This window comes from Megascapheus bottae, chromosome 3, assembly GCF_031878675.1.
Source record: "Megascapheus bottae isolate mThoBot1 chromosome 3, mThoBot2.hap1, whole genome shotgun sequence".
Lineage (NCBI taxonomy): Eukaryota > Metazoa > Chordata > Mammalia > Rodentia > Geomyidae > Megascapheus > Megascapheus bottae.
Window position 1 is genome coordinate 48,456,454 of NC_143511.1, and position 13,731 is coordinate 48,470,184.

At 39.6% G+C, this 13,731-nt stretch overlaps 1 protein-coding gene across 3 annotated transcripts in view; it reads left to right on the top strand.

Moving 5' to 3' along the window:
- Positions 1 to 13,731, top strand: part of Dennd4c (DENN domain containing 4C) — a 104,885-nt gene that overhangs the window by 16,365 nt on the left and 74,789 nt on the right. For all 3 annotated transcript variants that reach the window (XM_090330041.1, XM_090330042.1, XM_090330043.1), the window contains exons 3-6: positions 3,349 to 3,601; positions 6,125 to 6,194; positions 8,422 to 8,591; positions 11,841 to 12,079. In XM_090330041.1, the coding sequence (XP_090186167.1) occupies positions 3,349 to 3,601; positions 6,125 to 6,194; positions 8,422 to 8,591; positions 11,841 to 12,079 (732 nt within the window). The remainder of the gene's footprint in view (positions 1 to 3,348; positions 3,602 to 6,124; positions 6,195 to 8,421; positions 8,592 to 11,840; positions 12,080 to 13,731) is intronic.

The window sequence follows — 13,731 nt, forward strand, 5'->3', positions numbered from 1 at the left end:
TGAGATCTGAGGATCAAGGTCCAAAGCCGGCCTGGGCACTAAAGTCTGAGAGACTGTTATCTCCAATTAACAACTAGAAAACTGGAAGTGGCACTATGGCTCAAAGGTAGGGTGTTAGCCTTGAGCTGAAGAGCTCAGGGACAGTGCCTAGACCCAGAATTAAAGCCCCATGACTGGAAAAAAAAAAAGAACTTTTTTTTTTTTTGTGGATGTGATTTACCTTGTCTAATATGAGTGAAGTTCTGGTCAGTCCCTATCACTGTAAAAAATAGTAATAAGCTGGGCACCAGTGGCTAATGCCTGTAATCCTAGCTATTCATGGTTCAAAGTTAGCTCCAGCATGAAAGTTTATGAGACTCTTATCTCCAGTTACTACCAAGAAACTGGAAGTGGCACTGGGGTTCAAGTGGTAGAGCACTAGCCTTGAGGCAGAAGAGCTCAGGGACAGTGTTCAGGACTAATAAGTAACAAAAGCGAAAATTTTAGTTATATTAAAAACAAGGTTTTTTCCCCCTTTTTTTCTTTCTTCCCTCCCTTCTGCCATTTCTTCTTCTCCTCACTCTTGTTTTTCTAGTAACTGTCATTTTAGGTATGTATCCTATGCCTGGCTTTTTTTTTTTCTTCAAAAATTTTTTTATTGTGATTAATAGAAGGGATATATTATACTCACCAGATAGAAGGTGAACTTCACAAACATAGATACCCTTCCCCATGACATGGTCCCCATTTCCCTCCCTTCCCCCCCCCTGCTTATCTTGATTTCCCCCCTTCCCTATCCAATTTCAAATAACCAATTAAGCACATATAAAATATATCAGATAACAAGGTGAAAAATTGTAACAATATGAGATAACCAAGGATGGCAAAAGAGATGAGCAATAACATAGTACATTAAGGACAACAGTCATTCATTATATGGCTTTTGTTTCCTTATCCTGGAGGCCCTTACATTTAGTGTCATACTATTTGGCCTTATGTCTCTAGATTTTGCTCTATTGTAAATCTCTGGTAGGAGAGCCCAAGGTTTCTACTGTTTATGACAAATGAGGGAGACTATTGGGCCTATGTTCCTTTGAGTCTGGCTTACTTCACTTAATATGATTTTTTCTAAGTCTTTTCCATTTCCTTACAAATAGGGCGATGTCATTCTTTCTGACAGCAGCATAGAATTCCATTGTGTATAAATACTACATCTTATTGATCCACTCATTAACTGAGGGACATCTGGGTTGGTTCCATATCTTTGCTATGGTAAACAGTGCTGCAGTGAACATCATGGTGCTAGTGGATTTAGTATCATGCCTGGCTTTTTTTTTTTAAGAGAATTTTCAGACTTTATTTGTATAGATACAAAAACTATTTTATTGAAATAGATTATCTGACAGATACTTTCTCCAGATTAATCTGCCTTTTGACTTGGCTTAAGATGTTATTGTCATGTAAAGTTTCTTTCTTTGCCTTTTTCTTTATTTTTTTTCTATCCTGGGGCTTAAAACTCAGGGCCTGGGCTCTGTCCCTGAGCCTCTCTGTACTCTCTACCACTTCTGGCTTTTTTTGTTGTTGTTTTTGGTTATGGGGCTTAAACTGTGGGCCTGGGCATTGTCCTTGAGCCCTTCAGCTCAAAGCTAGCATTCTGCCTCTTAAGCCACAGTGCCACTTCCAGTTTTGGGGTGTTTATTTGGAGAAAAGAGACTCACAGACTTTTGTGCCTGGGCTGGCTTTGAACTGTGATCCTCAGATCTCAGCCTCCTGAATAGATAGCATTATAGGCATGAGCCACTAGTACCCAGCTTCTGGCTTTTTCTGTTTATGTGGTATTGGGGAATTGAACCCAGGGCTTCATGCATGCTAGACAAGCATTCTACCACTAAGGCATATTCCCAGCCCAAGCACTTTTTTTTCCCCTTCCTTGGAACTGGTGGTTGAGTGTAGTGCCTTGAGTTCCTAGGCAAGCATTCTAAATACACCTTGAGCTATGCCTTCAATTCTTTATTTTAGTTATTTTGGAGCTATGCCTTCAATTCTTTATTTTAGTTATTTTGGAGATATCGTATGACCAATTCTCATCTTTCTCAGACCAGTTTTGAACCATGATTTTTCCTACCTATGCCTCCTACATCTATGTCCCACTATGCCTGGCTTACTTTTGAACTACAGTCTTTCTGTTTAGCCTTGAAGTAGATGGTATTAGTGATATGAACATCTACACTCAACCTTGAATTTATTTTATGACATAGGGTCTTCCTATGTAGCTCAGGTTAGCATAGAACTTGCTATCGATAGTTCAGGCTGTTCTTGAACTCAGAATTCTCCTGTCTTAGCCATGTGTACTAGCATTGTACATCATCACGACAATCCTTCAGCCTAAGAATGAATGAATGAATGTTTTCATTTGTTTATGTTCTGGGGCTTGAACTCAAGGCCTGGAGCCTGCTGGGCTTGCTTGCTTATTGTCCTCTACCACTCAGACCACACTTCCATTCCAACCTTTGTTGCTGTTTGCCCTTGGGGCTTGAACTCTGGGCCTGGGCACTGTCCCTAAGCTTTTGTTCAAGGTTAACACTCTACAGCTTGAGGCTCACAACCACTTCCAGCTTTTTCTGTGATTAACTGGAGATAAGAATCTTACAGGCTTTTCTGTCTAGGCTAGCTTTGAACTGTGATCTACAGATCTCAGCCTCTTGAGTAAATAGGATTATAGATATGAGGTACAGGCACCTAGCCTTTGCACCCCCTCCCCCCCTTTTCTTTTGCAAATCCTCGCAACTCAGGGCCTTAGCACTGTCCTTGGCCCCTTTCGCTCTTTTTAAAAATTTTTTATTTTTTTAAAGAAGAAAATGATCCTTGACTGGCACTGGTGGCTCACACATATATTCCTTGCTACTCAGGAGGCTGAGATATGAAAATCTCTGTTGGAAGCCAGATGGGACAGAAAAGTCCCCATGAGACGTTTATCTCCAATCAGCCTCCAGAAAACCCTAAGTAGGGCTGGGAGTTTGGCCTAGTGGTAGAGTGCTTGCCTAGCATGAGCATGCTCGAAAACCTGGGTTCGATTCCTTGGTACCACATACATAGAAGAAAGCTGGAAATGGTGCTGTGGCTCAGATGCTAGAGCTCTAGTCTTGAGAAAGCCCAAGGACAAGCTCCAGGACTGGCAAAAAAATAAAACCCTAAGTAGAGCTGTGACTCGAACTGGTAGAGCACTAGTCTTGAACCAAAGAGCTTAGAAATAGTACCCAGGCTCGGAATTCAAGTGGCCAAAAGAAAAAGAAAGCAATCCTTAACCTGAAAAGAAAATCATCCTTAATATGAACCTGTCTTTCTCTTTGTCCCTTCTCTTCCATGCAGAGTTATATATGATGGGAAAGAAAGACTTATTTCAGGATGTAACGTGATCGTCGCCACTCCCTATGGTCGCTGTGCCAATGTCAACAACAGCTCCACTTCTTCACAGAGAATCTTTATCACTTACCGAAGAGCTCCTCTAGTTCGACCCCAGAATTCCTTGGCTGTAACTGATATTTGTGTCATCATAACCAGCAAAGGAGAAACACCTCCTCATACCTTCTGCAAGGTTGACAAAAATCTAAATTCTGGCATGGTAAGAAGAAAATTGTTTAATTACAAAGTTTTCATTTGAAAGCAAACCAAAAAGGATACTTTTGAACTCCTGTTTACTGTTAGTCACAATTCTCATTTTAAAATGATTCTTACTTTTTATTTTATTTTATATGAACAGTGTTGAACAGCAAATCCAGAGCTGATTGGCTCACATTCTATGATTTATAATGACTTTCTATTTTAGTGGTGTAGAAAAAACTCTTCATACTTAATCCTATTCTGTTTAATTATGTAGAAAAAATACAACATATTTAATCTTACTTACATAGTTTGTGTTTCTGAAATAGGGTCTCACTGTGTACTTAAATATTTCCTGTATACTGGCCTCATGCAAGTACTTTGGTTATAGGTATATGTTACCCTTTCCTTCCCCTTCCCCTCACTTTCCCTTCTTCCCTTCTCCTTCCCTTCTTCCCCTCCCCTCCCAGCATCATTTCCAGATTTTTCTCTGTATGTGGTACCAAGGAATAGAACCCAGGGTTTCATGCTTGCTAGGCAAGCACTCTATGACTAGGCCAAATTCCCAGCCCTCCTTTCACTTTCTTTCTCTTTCTTTTCATTCTTTTCTTCTTTTTCTACCCCATTTAATAAATCCTGTTTCTGTTACATTAGTGATTTTATTAACTGGTTTTCAGTGGTATTTTCAAAGACAATTGCAGAGAGAAGAGTAGGGGGGAGTGCCCATTACATTATTTGTTAAAAGTATTGTATTTTTGTCTTTTTATCCCCACATCTGGTCCATGGGACTTGAACTCTGTGTGCCAATAATAGAGTTAAGAATTTCATAGGCCTTCCTGCCCTATCTTGCTTTGAACCACAATCCTCAGATCTCAGCCTCTTGAGTAGCTAGGATTACAGGCATGGGCCACTGGTGCCTGGCTTTGTAGCTTTGTTATCCTGGACCATCAACTACCACTCTTGACTTTCTTTCCTGGCAAGAGGGTTTCTTGAAAAAAACTGACCTACTCATCAGGGCCGGGAGCGTGGCCTAGTGGTAGAGTGCTTGCTTGCCTAGCATGCATGAAGCCTTGGGTTCCATTCCTAGGCACCACATACACAGAAAAAAACCAGAAGTGGTGCTGTGAGTTCAGGTGGTATAATGCTAGTCTTGAGAAAAGCCCAAGGACAGTGCTTAGCCCCTGAGTTCAAGCCTCAGTATTGGCAAAACAAAAAAACAAACTGGCTCATTGTAATCACGTTTTTTTTTTTTTTTTTGCTGTCTTGGACTCAGGACCTGAACACTGTCCTTGGGTTTTCCTCAAGGCTAGTGCTCTACTACTTGAGCCACAGCACAATTTCCAGCCTTTTCCTGTGTATGTGGGACTGAGGAATTGAACCCAGGGCTTCATGCATGCTAGGCAAGCGCTCTACCACTAGGCCATGCTCCCGACCTCTGTAATCACTTTTAATGTTTAATTTTATAACCTCTGTTTATCTTCAGTGGAAGGTAAAGTGGTTTCTGCTTCTCATATACTTACACAAACTTTAAATGATAGTATCATTAAAGACTTCTGAGTGCCAAACAAACAAAAATACTGTGGCTTTGTACACTTACTTTTTAAAAGGACTAGTTAAAAAAATTCAATATATATATTTGAATTCTACTTTTATAAGCCTGCAGTTTAATGTTGAGCTAGATTAATTTTGAAGGTTATTCTAGGTTAATCTAGTCTTGGCTGAATGTGGCACCAGTGAGATGACCATGTACACTGTTGCTCTGCATGAAGGCAGGCTGATCTTTGGGCCTGATTACCTCACTGCACCCAGGGACCCCAGGCTTCCCTAGTTATAGGTCTGCTTTATGCTTCCTTTTGCAAACACTTAACTGTAGAATTCTAAACCCTGTGAAACTTTACTGTCTTCTTACTCCTATCTTTCCTTTTAGTGTTTTCAACCATGTTTTGCTGTTTTGCTGTTCAGTAAACAAAGGGTTTAGGATTTTACTGGTACTGGGATCACATTCAGGCCCTTGTATATGCTAAGCAAGCATTTTTCCTATAAGCATTTGCCCTATAAGCATACAACTTTTTTTTTTTTTTTAAGACAGTGTTCATTATATGGCCCTAGTTTAAACTTGCAACAATCCTCCCTCTGCTTACTGAGTGCAGGGATTACAGAAGTGTGCCACTACATCTGGCTAATCATAGTCTTCTTTTTTATTTTCCAGTTCTGGAGCTTGAACTCAGGGCCTGGGCACTGCCCTTGGACACTTTTTGCTCAAGGCTGGCACTGTACCACTTGAGTCACAGCGCCATTTCTGGCTTTTTCTGTGAATGGGGTGCTGAGCAATCACACCTCGGGCTTCATGCATGCTAGGCGAGCATGCTACCACTAAGCCATGCTCCAGCTCCAGTTTTTTAAAATAGTTACTGTACATTGATGTACACAGGAGTTACAGTTGCATAATTATAGGTTTTAAATAAACTTGTATAAATAATTAAAATCCCTAATTAATTACTTTTCACCTTTTTGTCTTTTGCAAAATTTGATTTATATTTTACAGTGGGGTTCCAGTGTATTTCTTTGTTATAAGAAGTCTGTGCCTGCTTCAAATGCATTAGCCTATAAAGCTGGTAAGTGAATTAAAAATTTATCTACTATGGATAGTGGTACATATATATAGATTGGACTCAAAGTAGCAAAGTGTGTTTTCATTATGTCATTTGTGGAAGACATTTTCATAAAATTGAATTATGTATAATTTTAACATGTAAGGACTTCTTTCCTTCCTTCCTTCCTTCTTTCTTTTCTTTTCTTTTCTTTTCTTTTCTTTTCTTTTCTTTCGCCAGTCCTGACGCTTAAACTCAGGGCCTGAGCACTATCCTTGGGCTTTCTCAAGATTAGAACTCTACCATTTGAGCCACAGCACCACTACGGCTTTTTCTATGCTTATGGTACTAAGGAATCAAATCCAGATCTTCGTGCATGTTAAGTAAGCACTCTTACCACTAGGCTAAACTCCCAGCCCAAGACTTAACATTTCTTAAATATTTATCTACAAGTTATACTAATATTTCCCCTTCCCCAGTATACTATTCGCTAAATTTAAACTTGTTCCCAAAGCAGCTTATGTGGAATAAACATTCAAGTTTTTGGTCTACCCGTACAGATTTAACAATATAATGGAAAACTTTATTCTCTGGCATTTTATATTTTGGCAATCAGAAAGGTATCAAACTGTATCTTTACTTCTTGTATATTTCCTTCTCTTATCTTTGTGTGTCTGATTTGAACCATATGCTACTTGCCATGAAAGGTGGACTTGCTTCCTTTCTCCCTTGTTGCAAAGAATCAGCTATATGAAAGAAAGGAGACCTGAGAAACTTTTCTAACATGAAAGTTTTGAGAACTCTGTCACCACATTCTGACAATAAAGTGTTAAGGGCTGTAAAAAATTTAAGTGTGACCTTTTCATCCCACTGGTATGGTGGGGTAAAATTTGAAAATACAGCTATGTTCTAGTTGCAAATAGAAGAGATACTGGAATACTTCTTTGGGAAATAAAGCAGTGCCAGTTACTTTTTAATTATTCACAGGTTTGGGTTTTTTTTTGCCAGTCCTGAACTTGAACTCAGGGCTTGAGCACTGTCCTTGGACTTTCTCAAGGCCAGTGGTCTGCCGCTTGAGCCACAGCACCACTTCTGGCCTTTTCTGTGTATGTGGTACTGAGGAATTATACCTAAGTCTTCATACCTACCACTAGGCAAACACTCTACCACTAGGCCAAACTCCCAGCACATGCACAGTTTTTGAAATGAAGGAACATCAAGAAAACTCCTATCTGAAAACTCGTGTCTTCATAGAAATATTTTTGCTAATCTATTTAGTTTATAATATAAACATAATGATAAAACTTCAGTGTCATTTTCAAATTTTAGTTTAGTTTATTTTTTATTGTCGGGGTAATGTATAGAGAGAGGGGTTACAGTTACATTTGCCAGATAGTGGGTGCATTACTTCTCACAAATTGATAACTTTTAGTATCAGTTTTTAAAAGTATGGTGCTGTTAATATAGCTGTAATATATCAGCTAAATTGTACACAATTCCTTAAGGTTTTAGGGAGAGGGCATTGGAGGAGAGGTATCACTTAAACTTGCAGGAAACAATTATTTCATGTACAGACTTTTAGAGACTTAATTTGAACTCTGAATTCTACCACTTAAACTTGGTAGTTTTTAACTTGGAAGTGGTCCTTATATTGGCAACATCTGAGGCTGATGAGTTCATGTGCGGCTGCTTTGTTCAGAAGGGGCTTTGTTTGTTACTGTTATCAGAGTGTTCTCTGTTCCTGCCTCCCTAGTCTCCATCTCCAGTTCCCTTTTGTTTATGTTTCATGACTCTTATATACTGCTTCTCTCTTCACACAAGTTTAGGGCTGTAACAGCTTCTATTGCTTTGGCATTTTTTTTTTCATTAACATTCCTTTTTTCATTTTTTTGAAGACTAACTGAAATACTTGGTAAATAATGTGTATATTCTTAACCATTCTTCACGAGGTGTTAGCATGTATGGAAGAAAGGACATTTAAGATCGACAGTCAGAATTGTTTAACAAGGGAGTATTGATTTGCCTTTTGAATATGTTTCCATTGCTATAAACTCATGAGCAATATATAACAAAAATTAGCTTGTTTACTTGTTAATTTCTGCTACAGCCAGAGGTAAAATGGGTTTTTGACATTGTACATAAATGTTTCCAAGAAATTTGTTATTAATATGTCCCCTGTTAATTTGTATCATGGATAATTTATGAAAAAGTGACTTCTAAGAGAAAAATTGTCACTCTTTTTTCTCCAAAGGTTTAATATTTAGATATCCAGAAGAAGACTATGAGTCCTTCCCACTCTCCGAATCTGTGCCTCTCTTCTGCCTCCCTATGGGAGCTACTATTGAATGTTGGGATCCCCAAACCAAACATCCACTTCCAGTTTTTTCAACATTTGTTCTGACAGGTTCTTCAGCTGAAAAGGTACATCTTTGCCTTAGCAACTAAACCTTTTTTGTCTTTTTTTTTTTAATCCTATAATGTGATTCATATAAGCTTTATTCAAATCTTGTAAGTAGAGTGGGAATTTGGCTTGCTGATAGAGTGCTTGCCTTGCACGCATGAAGCCCTGAGTTTGATTCCTCAGTACCATAGATATCGAGTGTATGTTTTATATTATTCAATGTATAACATGGTATATATTTAATATACTATTTACAATATATAATGGGGACTTAGACTATCATAAAGAACAAATATTTAAATAATAGATTAGAAAAGATAAATATAGGCTTTAAAATGAAAATTTAATGAATGATTTTAACAACAGGCAAGTTATATCTGAGGGAAGAATGAATGAAATAAAAGGTTTAGGGCTGGAAGTTTGGCCTAGTGGTAGAGTGCTTCCCTAGAATGAAATAAAAGGTTTCCTTTTTAGCTGGGCACAGTGGCTTTGCCTGTAATCCTAGCTATTCAAGAGGCTGAGATCTGAGGGTCAGCCTTCAAAGCCAGCCTGGCACTATAAACAGTTCATGAGACTCTTATCTCCAACTAACCACTAGAAAACAGGAAGTGGTACTGTGGCTCAAGGGGTTGGGAGGTAGCCTTGAGCTGAAGAGCTCAGGGATAGAGCCCAGGCCCAGAGTCCAAGACCCATACCCCCCCGCCCAGAAAAAAAGAAAAAAAACACAAACAAAAAGACTTTTTTTCTTTGCTGGTGTTAGGCTTTGAACTCTGGGCTTGGGTGCTCTCCCTGAGTACCTTTTGCTCAAGGTTAACACTGTACCGCTTGAGGTATAGAACCACTTTTCACTTTTTCTTTTTCTTGTTGGTTGTGAGACTTGAACTCTGGGCCTAGGCATTGTCTCTGAGCTCTTTAGCTCAAGGCTACTGCCCTACCCCTTCAGCCACAGCACCACTTCCAGTTTTCTGGTGATTAATTGGAGATGAGAGTCTCATGAACTTTTTATAGTGCCAGGCTGGCTTTGAACCTTGATCCTCAGATCTCAGCCTCCTGAGTAGCTAGGATTACAAGCATAAGCCACTGTGCCCAGCTCAATGAGTTCTTAAAGAAGAGATCTTTAGAAAAGGGGGGAAAAAGTTCTAAGAGGTATTGTTTGGTTGAAGAATTTCCAAGAATAATGGGAAATTAAGTCTTTAGAATAAAGATGTACTGCCGGGTGACTCACTCATGCCTGTAATCCTAGCTACTCTGGCCCAGGACTGGGCAAAAAAAAAAAAAAAGTAGAGAAAGAGTTATAATAATAAAGTACTGTTTTCAGGCAACAGTATTACCTATGAGTAATGATAATTTTAAAAAATGAAGGGAACAATGCAGGCTATAGTAGCAAATTTACTGAGAAAAACAAAGCATAATTGGGCTGTGAGTACTGGTAGCCTATAGGCTTATTCATTGGTTAGGCAGTATTGTCATATAAATATGAAATTTATGGTTATAATTTGTCATAATGCGTATTAAAAAAAAAAACTGAGGCCGGGAGTGTGGCCTAGTGGTAGAGTGATTGCCTAACATGCATGAAGCCATGGGTTTGATTCCTTGGTACCTTATACACAGAAAAAGCCAGAAGTGGTGCTGGGGCTCAAGTGGTAGCCTTGAGCACAGAGAGGCTCAGGGACAGCATACAGACCCTGAGTTCAAGCCCAGGACTGGCAAAACAAAACAAAAACTCATTTATATGCCAATATTCATAGCAGTGTTATTCATCATAGACAGGTGGAAATAACTCAAGTGTATATCAGTGGATGCATGAGTAAATGAAAGTGGTAGGTCTATGCAATGGAATACCACTCAGCCTCTAAAATCATTGAAATTCAGGTATATACAGCAAATTGGATGAATTTTGAAAACATGCTAAGTAAAATAAGCAAAACACCAAAAGGACTATTATATGACTCCTCTTATAGGAGATACTGTTAGAATAGGTGAGTTTCAGAGACAAAAAGTAGAATAGGTTAGCAGGACTTGGATTGGAGATAAGGGATAGGCAGTTATAAATGTAAAGGATCTAGAGCTTTTCTTTAGTAGAGACTGGAGGTAATGGCTGTACAGCATTGGGAAGGTCAGTATGCTAAATCATATACTTGAAATGGTAAAAGTGCTGACTTTTATCTTGTATATATTTTACTACAATAAAACACACAAACATGTGTTCATTCACTGAGGACATTAGAGAACCTTCTGTAGTGGGTACTAAGCAAAAATGCACTGTAGGAAGATATATGACTTACATAGATAAATGACAAGATTATCAATTTTATGTAAGTTATATGTTTGTTTTTATAATTTTAGTGGAAAAAATGTCGAGAGATTTATTTTGAGTAAGAGTTTTCATTTTCTTTATCTGTGTGATGTATACTCACAGGAAATCTTTTTTTTTTTCCTTTTTGGCAATACTAGGGTATGAACTAGGTGCTTTGGCTTTCTCAGGCAAGCCCTCTCTCACTTGAGCCATGTCTGTGGTCCCCTTTTTTTTAATGTTTAATGAAAGTAAAAGAAATGGCTGGGATGTAGCTTGAGGTATATCTTTGGCAGAGTGTATGCCCTGTCCTGGGTTCAATCCCTAGTATCACAAATGAAAAAACATCCTGCTTATAGTATCATACATCTGTAATGCAAGCTACTTAGGAGGCAGAGACTGAAAGGACAGTGGTTTGAAGTCAGCCTGAGAAAAAGTTGGTGAGACCTTTATCTCAACCATTAAGCCCAGTGTGGTGACACAGCTTCCCAACTGAGAGGGAAGTATAGGTAGGAGAATTGAAGTTCAAGCCCAGTCCAGAGGAAAACCCCAAGCTCTACAAAAAATAACTAACGTAAAACTGCCAGGAGTATGGCTCAAGCCAATCAAATGGGAGGACCTAAAAGAGGGGAACTTAATTTAAAAAAAAAAAAAATTGGGGTGGGTCATGGACTTAAACTCTGGACCTGGACACTGTCCCTGGACTCTTCAACTCACAGTTACTGCCCTACCACTGGGCCTGGGCATTGTCTCTGAGCTCTTCAGATCAAGGCTAGCACCATACTCTTGAGCCACGCCCCACTTCCTGTTTTCTAGAGGACATAAGAGTCTCAGGTCCTTTTGTGCCCAGGCTGACTTTGAACCTTAATCCTGAGATCTCAGCTTCCTGAGTAGTGAGGATTACAGGTGTGAGCCACTGGCAGCGGGAACTTAAATTTTTAAAAGCAAACTCAAACAGAATTCTGTTACTTTATAGGTGTATGGAGCTGCTATCCAGTTTTATGAACCCTATTCTCGGGAACTTCTAACAGAGAAACAGCTTCTGCAGCTGGGCCTATTGACACCTGTGGAGAGGAAAATGGTCATCAAACCCATCAATGCAAACAAATGCATTTGTTTACTGTCACACTGGCCTTTTTTTGAAGCTTTTAGAAAATTTCTTATGTTTATCTACAAACTCTCTGTGTCTGGACCACATCCTCTTCCCATTGAGAAGTACGTGTAAGAAGTAATAGATAGAGGGTTGTCTGGTGGGAAATTGGAGGTGTAAATACATGCTTCATTGTTTAATTTGTAGCTCTGAAGTTGAAAGGGCAGGTAAGTCATACTTACCCTGCTTTGTACTTAACTCTTTTCTCTACCTGATTATTGACTGTGAACTTAACATTGAAGAGTGCTGCTAAAAATGTCCAAATGCAACTCTTGAGAATTTTTTTTTTCTTTTTTTGTGGGTCATGGGGCGTGAACTCAGCCTGGGCATTGTCCCTGAGCTCTTCACCTCAAGGCTAACGCCCTAGCTCTAACCTTGAGCCAAGCCCCACTTCCCATTTTTAGAGGTTACTTGGAGATAAGAGTCTCAGGTCCTTCCTTCCCCCCCCCCCACACACACACACTTAGGCTGGCTTTGTGTTGCATAACCAGGCACATTGGCTCACGTCTGTAATCCTAGCTACACAGGAGGCTGAGATTGGGATTCAAAGCCACCCTGGGCACTAAAAAGTCCATGAGACTCTTATCTGCAATTAACCACTAGAAAACCAGAAGTGGCGCTGTGGCTCAAGGGGTAGGGTGGTAGCCTTGAGCAGAAGAGCTCAGGGACAGCGCCCAGGTCCAGAGTTCAAGCCCCCCACAATTGACAAAAAAAAAAAAGAAAATTTGTTGCATGTGTTCAGTTTTCTTATTCATTCTCTAATAACCATGACATACACTTTCTACACAAGTGGCCAATCCAAGTTCTAAATATGAAATATCTCTAAATTGATATAGATACTAATAAAGGTAAACTAATTGATGTTAAGTGTAAGGTTTTGGTTTTATTATTTTGTTTTTGCCAGTTCTGGGGCTTGAATTCAGGGCCTAGCACTGTTCTAGGACTTTCTCAGGGGTAGAGACTCTACCACTTGAGCCACAGGACCACTTCTGGCTTTTTCTGTGTATGTGGTACCAAGAAATCGAACCCAGGTCTTCGTGCTGCTAGGCAAGCACTCTACCACTAGGCCAAATTCCTGGCCCTGAGTAAGAATTTTGAATCAGTAAGTATATTATATATAAGAAGTTTAGTGGTTATTTATTTACATTAAGAACATTCTTGGAGTTGTGCTTGGTGGCTCATGCCTGTAATCCTAGCTATTCAGGAGACTGAGATCTGAGGATTGCGGTTAAAAGCCATCCCCGCCCTAAAAAGTCTAATTATCTCCAATTAACCACCAAAAAACCGAAATAACACTGTGGCTCAAGGGGTAGGGTGGTAGCCTTTTGCTGAAGAGCTCAGGGCAGTGCCCAGGCCCAGAGTTCAAGTCCCAGGACACCAAAAAACAAAAGAGCATTCTTGGAAGTGGTGCTGTGGCGAAAATGATAGAGTGCTATCCTTGAGCAAAAGAAGCTCAGGGACAACACCTAGGCCATAAATTGAAATCCCAGTATGGACCAAGTTCTTACCAGATGAGCTAGTGTGGCTCACACCTGTAATCCTAGCTACTCAGGAGACTGACATCTGAGGATCACAGTTTGAAGCCAGCCAGGACAGAAAAGTCCCCAGGAGACTCTTTTTTTTTTTTTTTGCCAGTCCTGGGGCTTGAACTCAGGGCCTGAGCACTGTCCTTGGGCTTTTCTTAAGGCTAGAGGTATACCCTTTGAGCCACATCACA